Below are 19846 nucleotides of genomic sequence, written 5' to 3'. Positions count from 1 at the left end.
GCGTGTGAAAATGACCCTTGTTCTTCACCCTCTGTAATGTTTGTATTCTTCCATTTTCATGTCTGTCGTATGATTGAAATATCATCAACACTCCCACTCACTCACTGTAAATTCTCTGGTGTAGGAAAAATTAGCTCAAGTAAAGTTTAATGTCCACCATTGTGTTGGGAAATTAATTACATTTTAATAAATTATTATTTAATGATGATTATCAACTAATTGTTATGCTGAATGGTTGATTCCTTCAAACTCAATTGCGGAATCCCCGTGAGTCAAAAAGGTCAGATGACAAAGATCAGATAAGGGCCAACAGAGGAATGTAAAAAGGGGGGGTTGTTAAGCAAAGACTGAAAAAACCTCTGATAGTTAGGAGACCCACTGAGATACCTGGTTACATTATTTAACTTTCACGATTCCTCTGGGAAACCATGAGAGCATGTATGCAGGGGTAGCTATACATATATATTTATCCATATTTATATAATGGTTCGAGTGAGAAGGTAAAATAGGTGATACTCTGTGAAACACGGTTATAAGGGAGGCAGACAAAACACTAAGATTGTCTAAGGACACAAACAAACATAACCTATATGGATACTGAGACTAGCAACAATAAGTAAACACATATACAGGGTATATACAGGCCAAACTTAAAAGGGAACTTTCTTCAGGGTGTTGGGTGAGTCTGTGGTTTGTAAGGCAGGATGGAAGGGGGGGGGGGGGGGGGGTACGTTGCGTACCAAGTTGAGGGATCCCTTGGGTGGGCATCAGACCACTAAATTGCCGGTCGGGGGGGGTGGAAGGTCCCCTCAATAAATTCTGCTGGCTGGTAAATTTCCCTGCTTAGGATGGGGGTGTTTAAGTGATCGTCAGTTATCATTTGGCACCCCCAGTGCTCCCCCCCCACACACACCCCCCGCACATGCCCACATTACAAAGTCATCAATCCATCAATAATTATTGATACAGGTATCTTCCATTTATGGTGTAAAGTTTGTGACCGATTTGTTCACAGTGAACGAGTCCCTTACAGCAGCTACACACTCACGTTCACGTCTCTGCACAGATTTGTTGTTTTCCTTCTTCTGTTTGTCCTCAGAAATGTAAAGCTGCTTCCCTCCTTGACTATGGCCAGTGAGAGCCAGTGAGGCATGTAAGGACCTGCTGTAAGTCAGCATGTGATTGGCTGGAAACTACACCTGCACTGTCAGAAAAAAAAGTACCAATCTGTACGGGCTGTTCCCTCAAGGGTCTGTCAATTGTATCCTAGCTGTAGGTAAAAGTGCCCTTTAGTCTAATTTAAGGTACAGAAATGGAGTCTGAGGAAGGGAACATTAAGTTTGCACCTTGGGGAACAAAACTGAACCAAGACTGTACCTCTTTTTTGACAGTTTGGGACTATATACAGTATGCCTATAGTGAACGGACCACCGACAGCCTCTCGTTCAGAAGTTTATTGACCAACTTGGTCACTCCCTTGGGTCTCATTCTCGTTCTGAATGAGCTGGTGAGTGAGTGGATGAACGTGAGCGTCTGTCATTCACCTACTGACTCACCAACTCAGTCCACTCCTTCAGGTCTCTCATTCTAGTTCTGAACAAGTTAGTTAGTGTGTGGATGAACGAGAGGCTCAGCTAGACTCCATCTTAATCATGACTGAACGAGAACAGTATCTTGGTCGTGACTGAAATACATTATCTACTGGTGTGTAGATACTGGTGTGGTACACGTGCAATTGGATTTTAGAGACACAACATTTTCACAGTTTAAAATAATTTTTCCAATATTTGAAAATGTTTGGACTCATTAGCTAATTATGTGATGCACCATTAGGTTTAACAAACATAAGAAGCTGAACCACATTTTTGCCAAGACTCAATAACAGAAATTATTTTTCTCACATGAATCACTGGTAACATCTTACTCCTTAGCACTATTTAGCCTAAATAACAGGCTATTTTTTGTTTATGAAACATTCAATACAAAATCATAGGCAGAGTAGGACAGTATCCCAGCATTACTGGCATGAAGTTAATGGCAAATTTTCTTAATTCCTAAGATGGTACCAGTGTGTGTGGCCGGCCGTCTTCCATGATTAGCTCATGTTGGTGTGTGTTTGTATCGTGCTTTTTGCTGGAAATGTTTGCTCCTTACTGGTATATGATCGGCAACCTCTTTTTGATATTCGTTCTGCTACAAAATGCCGGATTAAAGGCATTAACATCAGACACGGTGACCTTCCTCTGTTTTACTAGGAGTACCCAATCATCTACGCCGCATTCAGACTTCACCACCTCGGAGAAGGAGGCGTAGGTGTCGAGGGAGACGGAGTGGATCTGTGGTAAAACTGAAACTGAAATCTCTCCTGGCATTAAATCCGTGGTTTTTCACCTTTTTCACGATACCAAGAAACACGGACTGGCTGTTCACCGCCGTGTGGTCTGGTGTTGGCCGGAGTCACTCTACATGTGGCTGGTACCTGCTGTAATGCATGAAAACGTGACCTTGGTTCCACGATTCTGCTCACCATACTTCTGGACAGGAGGAGCAAACCCCCATCATCTCCAGACCATAAGTCAGGCTCCAGAGACGAGAAACAATGTGGTCTCGACAAAAATGGCACTGGTCAATGCGGAATCGATAATAAATATGAATTTTGTATTTAATGACGTTTTTTCAGTCAAACAGCCTGGATGTATTATTTTAGACAGAAACCTGGATGAGCATGTGTGAATCTACGATCTTTTACCACCAGACTGCACTATTTTTAGCTCTCCGAGATCTACTGGTTGATGAGTAGTAGCAGCTACAGTTTTTAAAGAGAACTTTTATAGTAAACAGTTATCAGCAGTTTTATATTTCAATTTCGAGGTGATTATGTTTGAACTGGGCCGCCTAAATCTAGTATTTATTGCTGTTATTTACCGGCCACCAAAATATAATAAGGACTTCATTAGTGACTTTTCTAACTTTCTGACTTATTTTATGGCAAAATATGACCGGGTTTTGATTTTGGGTGATTTTAACATACATATTTGCTGCTAGCCTAAGCCGCTTCCTGAATCTTACTGAATCTTCTGACCTGTAATAGGTCTGTAATAAGTCCTACTCAAGAACATGGCCAAACTTTAGACCTCGGCCTGTCTGTTTTTAATATGGCAGTTTGTGAGGCCGATTTCTCTGATCATTCCCCCATTCTGTTCGAAAGTTATCTTCTGTGTGATGCCCCTAAGTCTTGTGTGGGCTCCCAGTGTTTCTGACAGATGAAGCCTTCTACTGCTACAAAATTTTTAACTTTAATGATGCTGTTGGGCCGTGATCAGGGTTTATTCACTGTACCGATACGGAAGAGTTAACTTCACTTTTGTACTCCTGTCATGCCCTGATTGTCCTCCAGTGTGCCACGCCCCCTCACTTACCTTGTGTGGAATCCTCTTGTTATCAGCTGTTTCTAGTTTTGTTAATTGTTGTTGTGTATTTAAGTGCGTTTCTGTGAATGTTTCCCCAGTCCGGTCATTGACGTTGCTTCTCTTTGTTTCGTGCTCCTGAGTGTATCGTACCCTGAATAAACCTTATGTTCCCCCAGCTCCCTGGACTCCTGATCCTGTTTCCCCGCTCTGTGCCTGCGATACGTGACAACTCCACTTGCCAGGATATTTTGGATGTTCCAGGAGCCTGGCTTGGACACCCTGGTTTATTCCCCTCATGTTGGCCCCATTGTCATATATGACTGACCTCTGCAGTCCTCAAAGGGAATTTTCAGCTCTTTCAGCCTGTTTAAAATCATGGATGCGAAACGTTTCAATGTGGATTCGCCAGCTTCCAAAAAACCCATTAAATGCTCCTTAATATGGGGCTTCTTTTGTAATGACACAATCTGAATCTGACAGCTGTTCAGTGTGGTTAATATCTGGAGTGAAATCTAGAATTATGGAGAAAAACTTTGCCAGCTTGATATCATCAGCCATTGTTGAAGTGATCTTGCTACTCAACAAATCAATGAGTTAGTTTTATAGATGGTGACTGAAATAGCTGGTGTGACTGCAAGTGCCTTTCTGGACACAGTTAATGTGCTCTTGCATTATGGGATCAAACCTTGCCATGAATTCAACTTCTTTTAGAGAATTGCCATTTGATGGAGAAAACAATGTTTCTGTCTGTCCCTTTAGTGCTACATTTCTGATTGCGAGAGACTGAATGATAGCAGTGAGACGAGTCAGCACCGCTCTCCATCTTATTTTCTCACCCTGCAGAAGTGCCATCTCTTGCTTGTCAATTGTTTCACCTTTTTAAATCCCCACTACCAGTTCTTTCCATGCAGTTATGGTGTTCAGGACTATTGTCATGTGAGGTGAGGACTGGCTTGCTTCCAATCTGTCAGTCCAGAACTTGTTAAATTGATGTGTCTTTTAGAAAACAGCTTGCAGCAAATACAAAAAAGGCTGTTTTTCTCACAATATACTAGCCAGCTTCTAGGCATCTTTTCACCGCTAACTAGTGTTTTCTTAAAATACTGGTGGTGGCAACTTCTTCCATCACCCTCATTTCTAGGGAAAACAGTCAGGTGCTACCTTACTTGGTCCTTTGCAAACCAGCTGTATTGGAATGCTGTCAGTGACATCTGAAAGCCAGCTTGCAGGGTCCATAGGCAGGGGCTCATCCTCAGGCGGTTCAGCTCCAGGCATCAGCATACATTTGCATTAGTATACACAAGTTATTTGGAATACACAGCATTCATAGTGGCGGAACAGTCTTTGCAAAATACTATTCAACACACACACACACACTCAGGCTACACACAATCACACCTGAAGTGGCCGCAATTGGGTCTTCGTCCTCGGGATCAGACATTTGTGGAGACGCATATGTGGCTGAGGAGGTGGACGGCTCCTCATCTTGGGCAGAAGGGGCCCCAAAATATTTCAGAAGTGCCCCTGAATAGAAACCCAATATAAAACTCTGATACATGCATGCATCATTTTCATAATTAAAACATATAATTTTCCCCAATTTATCAAATATTCAGAATTATATGTATAACAAGCATTTTATTGAATAGGCTATCACAACATCAGCGCTTGGAAGTAATGCATTACTCTGTAATTACAGTAAGATAACGTCCCTAAATAATGTAGCCATAATAGTGTAAGGGATTATATTTTTTTGCTAAATCAACTACACAGCAGAATACTATCATCTGGTTTTAGCGTAGCATAGTATGGAAACGGCTAATAAACAGCCATTATAATTCGTCATACATTGAGAATAGGAGACAAATCAACAATACACCTCTTCCAATTAATGGCTGATTAATATTATGCTGAACACGGCCCAAAAGATTCAATAAACCACATCAGTGTCCACTGTCTGTCTATTGTTTACGATCATAGCCAAGTGGCTAACAAACGTAAACAGGAGTTTTCCCTTCCCCTACTAATCAATGTTACATTGTTTCAGGATACATGTCATGCATAATACCTGCCATTATCCAATCACACATCTGCTTACCTTTATCTTTTGCTCGTTTCTCCTCCTCTTCTTTTCTCTTTTTTCTAAACTGAGCACCTGCATGATGGCTTTCACCTTTTCTTGTCCATCTTCCATCGGTGTTAATTTTGCACTCCAGTATCAACACCCATCCCCCAACCCGAGAATCACCACAACATAAACTAATAGATCTACACCTTAGTGCGCAGATTCGGTTTGTATAGGGTTTTTTCTGACATAATGACATAATGGGCTTGGATTGGCAATATTATGAATGAAATGTGCTTTATTTGGATGCACCCCACCCCCTCCCCTTTCGACAGGTTGTGTGTGAGACTTCAGCACAGCAGCAGCTAGCAGGCGCACTGAGGGTCCTCGCGCTCACTTCCCGCATATATGTGTGTGATAGAATTTAGGAATCATAATGTCTGGTGCTTTTGTGTTTGTTTTTATTTTGTTTTATTTTGCGAGCTGGTTATCAGATGCCGCTCCAGCCAGCCAGACAATCCCCCGCCGCCCTGCCCCTCTCCACCCTGTACGGCAAGCAGCAGGTGCACCTCGCAAATGGAGGGCGCCCTTACTGCCCGCAAATGGGCAATAGAAAACCAATCGGTACCCATGCAATCCCAAAAATGCACTGGCATGATGTCGGGGCAGCATGGGCGGGCGGAAATTTTTTTTTAATTGCCGATGCCCATGATCCACGCTGCCGCCCTGGGCAATGGCCCATGTCACCCATATCGAAAACCACCACTGATTGCACTCACCTACCTGTTTGTACTGCCTCTAGTCTCCCCTACATTTGCTAATTGCACATTTAATTTGCCTGTCATGCCTTCCCTGTACGCCCTTCTGCCTGTGACGCCTTCAATGTACGCCCTTCTCCCTGTGACGCCTTCCCTGTTTGCCCTTCTGCCTGTGATGCCTTCCCTGTACGCCCTTCTGTCTGTGATGCCTTCCCTGTACGCCCTTCTGCCTGTGACGCCTTCCCTGTACGCCCTTCTGCCTGTGACGCCTTCCCTGTACGCCCTTCTGCCTGTGACGCCTTCCCTGTACGCCCTTCTGCCTGTGACGCCTTCCCTGTACGCCCTTCTGCCTGTGACGCCTTCCCTGTACGCCCTTCTGCCTGTGACGCCTTCCCTGTTTCCCCTTCTGCCTGTGATGCCTTCCCTGTGCACCCTTCTGCCTGTGATGCCTTCCCTGTACGCCCTTCTGCCTGTGATGCCTTCCCTGTACGCCCTTCTGCCCGTGATGCCTTCCCTGTACGCCCTTCTGCCTGTGCTGCCTTCCCTGTACGCCCTTCTGCCTGTGCTGCCTTCCCTGTACGCCCTTCTGCCTGTGATGCCTTCCCTGTACACCCTTCTGCCTGTGATGCCTTCCCTGTTTGCCCTCCTGCCTGTGATGCCTTCCCTGTTTCCCCTTCTGCCTGTGATGCCTTCCCTGTACACCCTTCTGCCTGTGATGCCTTCCCTGTACGCCCTTCTGCCTGTGATGCCTTCCCTGTTTGCCCTCCTGCCTGTGATGCCTTCCCTGTTTCCCCTTCTGCCTGTGATGCCTTCCCTGTACACCCTTCTGCCTGTGATGCCTTCCCTGTATGTCCTTCTGCCTGTGATGCCTTCCCTGTATGTCCTTCTGCCTGTGATGCCTTCCCTGTACGCCCTTCTGCCTGTGATGCCTTCCCTTTATGCCCTGTTGCCGTCCCACTGTTCATTCTGCCATCTGAAGCAGGTCCAGCACTTGTCTGTCATCACCTTCCTGCCCCCTGCTTTGTGTCTCTAATGTTAAAACTGTGAAAATGTAAATTGGGACTTTCACTTTCCCTGCCAGCCCCTGGAGGATGGGCTCCCCCTCTGAGTCTGGTTCCTCCCAAGGTTTCTTCCTTCTAGGGAGTTTTTCCTTTGCCACTGTCACCTCTGGCTTGCACACTGGGGGCTTTGGGTGGGGATGCTGTAAAGAGCTTTGAGACAATGTAATATTGTGAGAATATTCTATACAAATAAATTGAATCGAATATTGAATAAGGACTGTGAATGACCTGAAGATTTCTCAACCCATATTGTGTTGCAAAGTGTTCATTCCCAGTCAAAATGCCACATTTACTGATTCAGCTTGAACACATTAGACATTTGTGGTAGTCGGGTCAAGCAACAATTGAATCATCAGATGATTTTGTGCACTTACAAAAGTATTTATTTGCAATATATGTTATATAGGCTGTGACGGTGGTCTGCTAATAAAATAGAAATTTAAAATAGTCTTTAAGTTGACTGTTGAAAGGTGAACCTTGAAAGTGGCTGTTGGATGAATTTTTATAATATAACTATTACAATTGTTGTAATATTCTTGCATATATGTATAATGTATATATAATTACCATTGTGTGTATATATACAGTCATATGAAAAAGTTTGGGAACTGCTATCAGCCTGCATAATAATTTACTCTACTTCCACCAGAAAAGATAACAGTGGTATGTCTTTCATTTCCTAGGAACATCTGAGTACTGTTGTGTTTTCCGAACAAAGATTTTTGTTTTAGATATTTAGTGGCACTAATAAAATATTAATCTGAAGTGACTGCAAAGAAAAGGTGAAAGACTTTATGACCAATATGTCGGTGAGAAATTTGGTGATTATTGGTCGCTGTTTTGGTACATTAAACCACATTAAGCTTTTTCACGTTAAGCGTTTTATAATGTCCCTGAAGCAGCCGTATGGCGGCGGAAAATGTGAAAAGTGATAATGATTTATTTGTATTATTTATTTAAGTGTCACTGCAGAACCGAGTTTTATATGTACAAGTATAACGCAAAATGTGCGTCATGACAGAATTAGGTGGCGGCGGGAGCTTGTCCCCTTTCTCTTATTGTTACTTGTTATTAAGTCGCATGGATAATATCCCCAAAAATCCTACGCCGGGCCACTGAGTCCGTGCCCATTTCTGCTTAGACCGCTCCCGCGTTTGATATGCAGCATTTCCAGTTTGTATATGAAAGCGAAAATATTGTAATCCTAGACTCTCCATTTTGTCGAGAAACGCGGATAAGATTCTGTATTGCAAGGTAAGATTTTAGTCAACAAATGCACCTTAAAATAAAATAAGTTATATTTTGGATTATATTATATATATATATTAGAGCGGATTATGGAAGTAAATCTGTCATCACAATTTGAACTTTATATGCCACCGAAATTCTAACATTGAATATTTATGTATTGGAAATATGCATCGGAAATTCGATGGTCCGAATTCACATGCAAAAATACGAGGTTAAAAATACAAAGACATCATTTCAAAGTTGCTCCTATTCGATGGTCAGTGGCGTATAAAATTCAAATTGTGATGACACAAATTTACTTCCATGCTATATACCGTTTCTCAAACCAATCCTGGGAGACCTCAGACATATATATGCATGTGTGTGTGTATATATATGTATGTACGTATATATATAAAAACACATCTATATATAGCGGCCGCACCCGTTGCATGAAGTAGCTACTAGATATTATGCATGTATGTTACTATTTACGCTTCGTGTTCATAGAGGCCCCAGCATCAGTCATCTGGTCTAGATCGGCACAAAAATGGGGGGAGCTGCTTCTGAAATGACCCCCCCTGTGGAGTGTAAAACAAAGAGAACTAAGAGGTAAGACAGAACCTGTGTGTTTGTACTGCTTTACACACGGTCATAAAAAATAAACGTTCCAGCATTCTCGATAGAGAGAGTAATCTGTCAACTTAATTCACTTCCTCGAGACTTAACTGATTCAGGTCCGTAGAGTAGATGATTTATGTTTATCCTTAATTAAATTTATTAAATTTAATTTAATTTAATTGTACTCCCTGGACGCCGTCCTCTGCTACCACCTAGCGCTGATTCTTCAATGTTTCACATCTTTGGGGCGCGAGATGATGTTCTAAAGATGCTAAAATAAAGTTTATATTTTCGGTCTCCGCACTCCGCACCATTCATAACATGTTATCAGTATTCTGTCCAGTAGCTGGTTGGCAAAATTTTTTTGGTAACTTGGTGAAATTTATTATGGTGAACCCCATTTAAGGCTAAATTTATATGATATCAAGCAACAACAGGTAAGTCTAGCAACGGAGGCTGTAACTATGATACTAAACCTTTCATACTGGGATCTTCATTTTAGTTGAGACACTTTATTTCACATTAAAGCTAAATGTAAACAAGCATGTTTGCATCAAGAGCTTCATAGCATATCAAAGTACATGAAGACAGAGCAGAAGGTTAAACAGCTGAAGATTTAATGTGACCCTGTCCACAGTATGTGGGTTATATTTATATAATGAGGATCTTTCCTCTCACTGTCCACAGTGTCCTGATGGAGAGAGCAGGCTCACCTGTACCCAGCTGTGTTTCCATGAACAGTGACTGGTCAATGGACCCACCAATCTTATTCAGAGAGGGACGTTTTCCTACAGATCAAAGGTAAATATACATTTAAACATTGTTTAAAACACTCAGACTCTCAGTCAAAAGACATACAGGCAAAAACAAGCTACAAGAAAAAAAACTTCAACTTTCAGTATTTTTACTTTTGCAAATGCCATTGTCTTTGAATTTTTAAATTGAAGTTTTGTCTGTCTTCTGTATAAATCATATCTGAGGTAAAAGGATGAGGATTACTGTAAAGACTGACTTCTTGTGAGCTGGAATTAGAAGGTTGATTGAAAAGTGATTTTAAATGTCAATCCTCAGCATGCAGTTGGAAAAAGCTACTGCTCTGTATTGATTAAGCATGACTGGACAATAGATTGTCGTCTTCTGGGATGGATGTTTCTGCTTTGATAATAAATAGATTCTCATGGGCTCCTTAGCTCTGTTCAGACTGAGGCTTCAGTTTGAACATGTTTAATGGAACAGTGTCTGTTACTAATTAGCTAGTTGTTATGGGATCGGGGGATGGTGCAGACGAGGAAAGGATGACGATCCACAGTGCGGCTCCAAGATGACAGGGGTTTATTTATAACAAAACACAGAGCAGAAAATAAGGGAACCACGAGGGGTCAAAAGGCCATAACAACAAAACACAGGGGACACTAGTAAAGAGCAGCAACCCAGGGAGCAGAACTAAGGGGAAAATAACTACACAGGAATCCAATACACACAGGAACAAAGCACAGGATCAACAGCATGTGATACAATGACCAAGTGAGGGAACTGACCACAGGCAGGCAGTAAAATACACAGATTATGGGGACTAACAAAAGGCAGGTGTGAGTACTGAAAACAATCAACCAATCAGAGCAAACACTGGAAACAGGACACTGGTGGAATTAACTAACAATTAACAAACAGGACTAAGGGTCTATGAACCTGGGACCAGGGACAACACTTGTGAGGGAAATATTGACTAGAGGGATATTTTGTAATCAGCATTTTATATGTACTTTATACAGCCTGTAACTTATGGGTCTGGCCACCTGCAAGCAGCCCCCACTCACTGTAGCCTTTTGTGATTTTCCTGCTCTGTCTGATAAACACGCTCTAAACTTGCATTCTAATGCATCAATCTAATGAGCACAACGTTCAAGCACATATTGCTACACTAAGGTTAACTCTTAATTCTCTTAAGCTTACATTCTTGGCTGTCAGCTGCCTAACACTCAGGTACTTTTGCATTAGTTGCACAAAGATAGAGTTTCAAAGCTGATTACAAAATACCCCTCTAGTCAGTTTTTCTCTCACACTGGACAGGATCCTACGGAGCTGCCAGAGGTCACACCAGAGCCTGGGCCTGCTGGGTACCTGAGGTGCAGCCCAGCTAGAGACAGGAAGCCCCTGAGTATTACAGGCAGTCTAGTGTTAACCCTGGAAACAAGGGACAGAACAAATCCCTTAGGGGTTAAGCCAGCTGCTTTTGGAGCCAAAAGAGAAACAGGAGTGATATTGGGGGGGGGGGGGGCAACAATCATGCAAAATTTGTATATTGGTGCATTGATATGCATTTTATTGTAATCAAAATAATTATATAAATAGTTTGTGTTCTATGATTTATTTATTTTTTAACCCAGGTCCCAGAGGTAAGAGGCAATAGTGCTAACCACTGCACCACCATGCCACCCCCGCAGTTACATCTATTTAAATAGAAATATAATGGTTGGATATTTGTGTTTTATTCACAGGGACCGAGTGAATAGATGTAATTTACATCCACATCAAGCAGACTTATCATCCATCTTCAAGGTTTGCATTTATTAAGTATATTTTGTTAAATTTTATCTAAATTGACATATATCTTCCACAGATACACGTATACAATAAGTAGTGAAAGAGATATTTACAACTAATGCTGCGTTCAATTTACCTCGGAGGTCGGAAGTCGGAGCTGGGAATGACGTCACACCCAAGTTAACCTCGTTTCAGTACAGCAAGTCAGAAAGACATTTAGCAAAACCAGGGACCTGAAATCACTTGAATAGGGACCTGTTTCAAACAGCAGGGTTTCTTTCTTAGCCAGATAACTCCTTGTATTTAATGTGCCCCAGTTTAAATGGCCTTCATCTTCATTCACTTATATTTAGCTCAGAGTACATTAAATTCTGACTTCAGTTGAAATTTCCCACTAGGAACTCCGAATTTCCAAGTTACAAGTTGAAATGGAACGCAGCATAATTCACAAATGAAGTTATAAAAAGATACGGTGCCTGGAGTGATAATAATTAAACTGTAACTGTTCATTTCAGTTACTGGAGGAAAAAGCTCAAACGTTTCTGAAGGATGAGCTGATGAAATTCAAAAAGTACCTGGATCAGAATGACCCAGAATGTTCTGAGCCTCAGCTGGAGGAGGACAATGACCTGGACAGTGATGGTCAGATGCAGAAGACCTGTGGTAGAGAGGGAGCTCTGAAGATCACACTGTACATCCTGAAGACCATGGAGCAAAATGATCTCGCTGACATGCTGGAGAAGAGTAAGAGCTGTACCTCATTCAGTGTGTTTGATTTACTGCAGAAAAAGAGTTTATGAAAAAATGTGTATTGGATTTCAGTTTATCATTTATTTAATTTGATTTAATTTGGCTTAAATGAGTAAAAATGTTTTTTGAAAAGCTCTCATTTTATTTCAGGGCATCTTCTGTTGCAGTTTCAGCACATAATCAAATGTAATCTGAAGAAGAAATTTGAGTGTATATTTGAATGGAAAGCTAAGGAAGGACAGCCAACACTTCTCAAAGAGATTTACACAGAACTCTACATAACTGAAGGGGGAGCTGGAGGAGTCAATGATGAACATGAAGTGAGACAGATTGAAACAGCATCCAAGAAAAGGGTAACAGAAGATACTACAGTCAAGTGCAATGATATATTTAAACCCTTACATAGGCGTGTGGCACCTATCAGAACTGTACTCACTAAAGGGGTCGCAGGTATCGGGAAAACAGTCTCTGTGCAGAAAGTTATTCTTGACTGGGCAGAAGGAAAAGCAAACCAGGACATTCACTTCATATTTGCTCTTCCTTTCCGGGACCTGAATTTGATTAAGGATGAATACAGTGTGATTGATCTGCTTCACCACTTTGTCCCAGAACTGAAATCGCTTGAATCCTTTGAGCTGTGTAGGTATAAAGTTTTGTTGATCTTTGATGGTCTGGATGAATGTCGCCTTCCTCTAGATTTTCAGAACAATGAGAGCTGGTTTGATGTAACAAAGAAAACGTCTCTGGATGTGCTGTTGACTAACCTCATCAAGGGGAATCTGCTTCCATCCGCTCTCCTCTGGATAACCTCCCGGCCAGCAGCAGCCAATCAGATACCTCCTGACTGCATCCACCAGGTGACAGAGATACGAGGGTTCAGTGATGCCCAGAAGGAGGAGTATTTCAGGAAGAGATTTAGTGATCAGGGTCTGGCCAGCAGGATTATCACACATGTGAAATCATCAAGGAGCCTCTTCATCATGTGCCACATACCTGTGTTCTGCTGGATTTCAGCCACTGTCCTTGAAAGGTTTCTTAGTGAGACTGACAAGGGAGAAATTCCAAGGACTCTGACTGAAATGTACACACACTTCCTGATATTTCAGGTGAGTTTAAAAAATGACAAGTATATGAAAAACTATGAAACCAAGCTTAAGGAATACAGCAAGGAATTCCTTTTGAAACTTGGTAAACTGGCTTTTGACAACCTTGAGAAAGGCAATCTCATATTTTATGAGCAAGATCTGATAGGGAATAACATTGATGTCACTGAAGCTTCAGTTTACTCTGGAGTGTGCACAGAAGTCTTTAAGGAGGAATATGGATTGTATCAGGAGAAGGTGTACTGCTTTGTGCATCTGAGCATCCAGGAGTATCTCGCTGCTTTATATGTGTTTCTGTCAAACTCATCAGCTGACCTGCTGAAGACTGCAGTGGATCAGGCATTAAAGAGCAAGAATGGACACTTGGACCTCTACCTCCGCTTCCTCCTTGGTCTCTCAACAAACTCCAGTAAAACTCTGTTACAAAAACTATTGGGAGAGACAAGACCCAGCTCACATAACATTAAGGAAACGGCCCAGTACATCATGGAGAAAATACAGGAGAATTTATCTGCAGAAAGGACTATCAACCTGTTCCACTGTCTGAATGAACTGGGTGACAATTCTCTAATAGAGGAAGTACAAAGATACCTGAGTTCAGGAAGCCTTTCAGCAGCAGACCTCTCACCTGCACAGTGGTCAGCTTTGGCCTTTGTGTTACTGATGTCAGATATGGAGCTGGATGTGTTTGATCTGAAGAAATACATCAGATCAGATGAGGGTCTTCAGAGGCTGCTGCCTGTGATCAAGAAATCTAGGACAGCTCTGTAAGTGATCTGAGATACGTCTGTTGCTAAAGAAGTACAGATGTTATTCATGATACTGCTTTTATATCTTATCAGAACAATTAGGGTGTATTTATATGGACACCCAGAAATTCTTTTTCATTCTGGATACTGCAGGATTTGTATATTTTTTAACATTCTTAGTGTGGCGTGTGGTTCAGTGGGTTTTGACTCTGTGTCTGTGGTCAGAAGGTCACCGGTTTAAATATCTGGCTGGCAGAGTGATGCTGGTTTTGGGCCCTTGAGCAAGGCCCTTACCCCCCAACTTCAGGGGGTTGGATGCTGGCCAACCCTGAGCTCTGACCTGTATGTGTGTGTCAGAGAGAGCAAGATCAGAGAGGCAACAGCAGTATTTTACCAGGGGGACAAATAAAGTTTCACTATTTCATCCCTATCTGACAGGATTGGTAATTGTGTGATTAGTGTTTGGGAAATTTTACAGGTTCTCAGATACAGCAAACAGAAAATAAGGATTTCAGTCATGATGTCAGCAATTCAAAAGTCATATAAAAATACATAATTAAAAAAACTTAAGCTCTTCTTAACATTCAAATCCCACATAAACATGTACACTTACACATAGCCAGGCAGGAACTGAACCCAAAACCCTAGAACCCCTGGGTCGGCTGTAGTGCTGATCACTGAGCCCCAGCGCTGCTCAGAGCTTTATAAAAATACTTATGCAGATATTACAGAGTCTCAGGGTAACTCACCCTGTAAGGTCATTAAAAAGCAGGTTCGTCTCGGCTGGGGAATGTCAAGTAAAAACTATTTGTGTTTCTGACTAGGACAAGGAAACAACAAAATAACTGATATTTCAGCTATATGCTGCATGTCTTATTGTACTTAAAAATGTTTATTTTGATTTTTTAATTTGATATACCTGTGTGTGTCGTGTATGTATTTATATCTTAACACATTTCCTTTTCCAGGCTGGACAGCTGTAGACTCACAGAGACATGCTGTGACGTGTTGGCTTCAGCTCTCAGATCAAACTCCTCTCAGCTGAAAGAGCTGAACCTGAGTGACAATGACCTGCAGGATTCAGGGGTGAAGCTGCTTTCTGCTGGACTGGGGGATTCACACTCTACACTGGAGATACTGAGGTCAATATTACTGGGTATTCCACAGTGTAATGTGTAATTACTGAAATCTTTATTGAAGTCGTCACATTTAGTTAGTTAAAAGTAATACTCATAGTGGTGAGGTGTTTTTATTTATTGGAGAGATATTGTCTGTCTCTCTGCAGGCTGTCATTCTGTAGAGTCACAGAAGAAGGCTGTTCTTCCCTGGCTTCAGCTCTGAGGTCAAACCCCTCTCACCTGAGAGAGCTGGACCTGAGCTACAATCACCCAGGAGACTCAGGAGTGAAGCTGCTCTTTGCTCTACTGGAGGATCCCAGCTGTAAACTGGAGAAACTGATGTGAGTATAGAATGTGTGTCTGCCCCTGCTATAGACTCATGTATGTGGAGAAAGTACAACAATTAAATGGATACAGCAGTATTATGTCATTCTGCTTCTGATATAGTGTGGACCACAGTGGAGAGTGCAGGACCAGACCAGGGATCCAGAAATGTAAGTTTGTATGCATGTTTTTATGCTCAATACCATTAATACTACTTCATGATAGCATTCACATAATTATTGTTTTTTTTTCTTCTTTTTTTTTGGGTTTAAAAATGACTATTTTCTTAAATAACAATGGGAGTGTGGGAACTTCTGTAGTAGTACTGTTTTGAGATTTGTTAGGATTGTCCTAAAACAGCACCCGTAATCTCCCCAAACTGGCTGTGACACTGAATGTCTCCTTAGTCTGCGCTAGTGATGGGAATTTCGGCTCTTATTAGTGAGTTGGATCATTTGGCTCAGCTCACCAAGAAGAGCCGGCTCTTCTGGCTCCCAAATGGCTCTTCATTTTATTACTTCTGCCTCAGCCAGATTCAGCGCTGTTATGACGCATGATTGATATGTGTACTAAACCTTTTTAATTTGTCAATACCATCATATTTGGTATAAAAAGATGAAATGTAAAAACCTCAAAAACTACTACACGTGTATTGAACATTATATAGTGGAAAATCTGTTTTTGTCTTTGATACCATTAACAGTCAAATAACATAAATAACGAATTACAATAAATTATAAAGAAAATACAACGTGCAAAACACCAGCATCCAACAGTTTTAGTATCTATCCACTTTAACAACTAACTATCAACTTTCTAACAGTGTAACATTTTAACATTTCCTTTGGGGCAGAAAGGCTAAGTGCCTCAGCTTAGACGGGCTGATCTGGCTTCTGGCAGTAGCAGGCACGCTAGCCTGTCTTTTTCCTTCCATCTGAACTGTTGGATGCGCAGTTCCTAAGTGTCTGTGAAGGTTGTTTGTGGATCCTGATCGAAATGACAGCTTCATCTTGCAAACTGTGCATTGTGCCTTTGAGTTATCATAGCTATTAAAATGCATCCAAATGCCGCTTCGTTTCCAACTATCACTCATCTTGCCTATTATTCGCGCACCACACTCCCTCTTTCTCTCCTCCTTTCCCTCCCTCGTGCTCTGTACCTGTACACCGTCAGCACGCGAACCCCCCCCCCCCCCCCCCCCCTTAACACAGACTTCAGTCACAGTCAGAACAGCATGGAGCGCTGATCCACGGAGATGTTTTGTTTTATAAAAATGTCTCTTGGTCAGGATCCGGATCTTTTGAGCGGGTCGTTCGCGACAGACACATCACTAGTCGGTGCTGAACGCTGCTGGAAGGCGGTATGTGTCCGAAGTGGTTTGAAAGAAGTTTTTATTTTGAAGTAAAGACAAATTAACTTCTAGTGGTACTCTTTGTGGTATAATTTCAAGTTTAACACGTTTGATTAATGTTGTTTGTAATTTTATTTACCTGTAATTAAGGCTATTAATTTAGCACGCGCAGCATTTCGCCCCGTCTTCTCGCCGGCGTCGCGCGGGCGTCCGACATTTCCTGAGGTATTTCACATACTTGAATTCCTGCTTCGTTTTTATATTTTGTGTATCGTACAGAATAATAGAGCGCAGGCTAAAGTGCAGTTCGGTCCCCAGCGAGTCTCTCAGCTCGGCGTGTCTTACAGTGCAGGGGGCAGCCGGAGCGCCGCAGACTCGGGCGGCTACATGAGTATATTGGGAATAAAATGTGTGTATTGGAGCGAGTTCTGTGTTAGTGAGTGTGTGAGGTGTGACAGTGATAATGATGGAGATGTTGGGCTTCGTGATGGGATTAATCGCTCTTCCTCTTGCCTACAGACTCCTGCCAGCTGACGCTGGACCCCAACACAGCAAGCTGCCGCCTGTCTCTGTCAGAGGGGAACAGGAAGGCGACATGGTTGACAGAGCGGCAGCCATATCCCGATCATCCAGAAAGATTTGACTACTGGGACCAAGTTCTGTGCAGAGAGAGTCTGACTGGTCGCTGTTACTGGGAGGCTGAGTGGAGTGGTTATGGAGCCCGGATAGCAGTGACTTATAAAGGAATCGGGAGGAAAGGATACAGTGCTGACTGTAGGCTTGGATTCAATGACAAGTCATGGATGCTGAGCTACTCTCCTGACAGTTACTCTGTCTGGTACAATAATAAACGGACTGTCATACCCATAAAGCCCTCAGGTTCCCGCAGAGTAGGAGTGTATCTGGACTGGGCGGCTGGTACTCTGTCCTTCTACAGAGTCTCCTCTGATGGACTGACCCTCCTGTACAGCTTCCCCTCCTCATTCACTGAACCCCTCTGTCCAGGGTTTTGGGTTTATCATAGAAACACCTCCGTGTCGCTGTGCATGCTGGGATAGCTCACTGTGTGCTGGAGGAATCATTTTTACCTTATCAGAGTGTCACATGTCGCTGCTTCTCCATGGCAAAAAAACACGTTAAAACTTGGGAATAGACTCATTAAAAGCCGAAGTAAGTCCTTACTACGTAAGTAAATAATTACACAAGTAATTAAAAACAAAGCGTAACACATTTTAATTTGTCATTAAATATACGGTTTAACTTCAGACGGCTGAACCTCACGTTCGCCCCCTACTGCCGTCCTGAGGTAACTGCGGGTTTCCCGTCGGTCGCAGCACGCGAGACGCTGCGGTCCCTCAGTTAATAATTTAGGAATAAGATTATCAGATGGAATGTATCCCACAAAACACTCACAGTGGCATTGCAGCAATACAGATATACCCCTGAATATGGGGCGCCGTTTGTAAAGTTACGAAACATTTTTGTACTTGCCACTTTTTCCACATTTAGTGCAATTTTCTGACATTTAGCTAGAAGTCAATGGTGTTGTGGATCATCATATTTTTTGCTGTGTAGATTATTTGAACAATTGCTCATCATATGTAAATATAAATGGTATGTCTATATATAAATATTAAATGTAAATGTCAAATATAAATGTTAAATGTAAACGTAAATAAGAAGTTAAATGTAAATATTAAAGTTAAATGTAAATATAAATGTTAAATATAAATATTAAATGTTAACTTATATCTAAATGTTAAATGTAAAAGTTCAATGTAAATATAAATATAAATCTAAATGTTAAATGTAAATGTTAAATATAAATATAAATGTTAAATATAAATGTTAACATATCTAAATGTTAAATGTAAATGTTAAATGTAGACTCTAAATGTTGAGAACATATGCAAATTCGCCACGCTCATCTGCATAGAAATGGGCGGTAACGACGAAATTAGCCCGCTAAGTGGTTGCAGGTTAGGGGCGATTGAGGACAATATGGCGAATTCGGCTCACTTAGATGCTATAGAACGCTGCATTACATGGCGTTGCTTCACAGCCGGGAGCAACATCATCTGCACTTTCCACTGTAACATCGATAAATTATGAATGTTTAATGGGCCGAGAAGGGGATCAGTAGTATCGTATAAATTGGCCTTAAATATTTCCCGCCATGCTTTAGCTGATGGCGGCAGTTCGTAAGATGCTGCTGCTGAATATTTTGTTCGGAAATGGCAAGAAATCGCTTGCAAAACGGCAGGTCCAATCGCGAGGACCGTAATCCGTTGAGATTATCGTCACTGCTACGCGTCGCTCGTTCGCATGTCGGTAAATACTGACGCGCGAACGTGCGATATGTTTCATGTGATGTGTTTAGTGATGTTCATCTGGCAAACAGAAAACGGAAGTAAGGAGCAAGGAAATATACTGTTTTTTGTTCTACCCGTTCAGTTAATAACCCAACAAGCTATAACGGGGCTGGTTTGGCACATTCTGCTGAGCTGCTCAGTGATTTTTAGCTCTTGCTAGCTGAGTTCTGGTTATATGCTGAAGACCTTGCAAGTGTTGCCTGTGATGATACACTGTGGGTTCATACAGACCATAAGAAATGTGTGAAAGACGTGTTACCCCATCTGGCCTGCTGTATGTGTAACCATGACCCCCTTCCTCTCTGAGCTGGACAAGAATTCAAATTCGTTTGTGAGGGTCAGATTTCTTTTAAGTATGATCCTTCATTTAGAGGGTCCAGCTGCATACCT

The 19846-nt window shown here is 42.0% G+C and overlaps 2 protein-coding genes and 1 pseudogene across 4 annotated transcripts in view; 2 read left to right on the top strand and 1 right to left on the bottom strand.

Moving 5' to 3' along the window:
- LOC111842465 (NLR family CARD domain-containing protein 3-like) overlaps nt 1-18199 on the top strand; it is a 32516-nt gene extending 14317 nt beyond the window's left edge. For all 3 annotated transcript variants that reach the window (XM_072708135.1, XM_072708134.1, XM_072708136.1), the window contains 4 exons: nt 15260-15433; nt 15577-15750; nt 15857-15903; nt 17604-18199. In XM_072708135.1, coding sequence (XP_072564236.1) covers nt 15260-15433; nt 15577-15750; nt 15857-15903; nt 17604-18142 — 934 coding nt within the window. In that variant the 3' untranslated portion in view covers nt 18143-18199. The remainder of the gene's footprint in view (nt 1-15259; nt 15434-15576; nt 15751-15856; nt 15904-17603) is intronic.
- Nucleotides 1-19846, bottom strand: part of LOC140586333 (E3 ubiquitin/ISG15 ligase TRIM25-like) — a 189788-nt pseudogene that overhangs the window by 158361 nt on the left and 11581 nt on the right.
- On the top strand, nt 12234-14313 carry LOC140586329 (protein NLRC3-like). The gene is made up of 2 exons (XM_072708140.1): nt 12234-12433; nt 12590-14313. The coding sequence occupies exons 1-2, from the start codon at nt 12247-12249 to the stop codon at nt 14311-14313; spliced, it is 1911 nt and encodes a 636-aa protein (XP_072564241.1). The 5' UTR covers nt 12234-12246.

The sequence above is a fragment of the Paramormyrops kingsleyae genome, unplaced genomic scaffold (genome assembly GCF_048594095.1).
Source record: "Paramormyrops kingsleyae isolate MSU_618 unplaced genomic scaffold, PKINGS_0.4 ups39, whole genome shotgun sequence".
NCBI classification, from domain to species: Eukaryota; Metazoa; Chordata; class Actinopteri; order Osteoglossiformes; family Mormyridae; genus Paramormyrops; species Paramormyrops kingsleyae.
The sequence above is the reverse complement of the archived record's forward strand: the minus strand, read 5'-3'. Positions and strand labels throughout refer to the sequence as shown.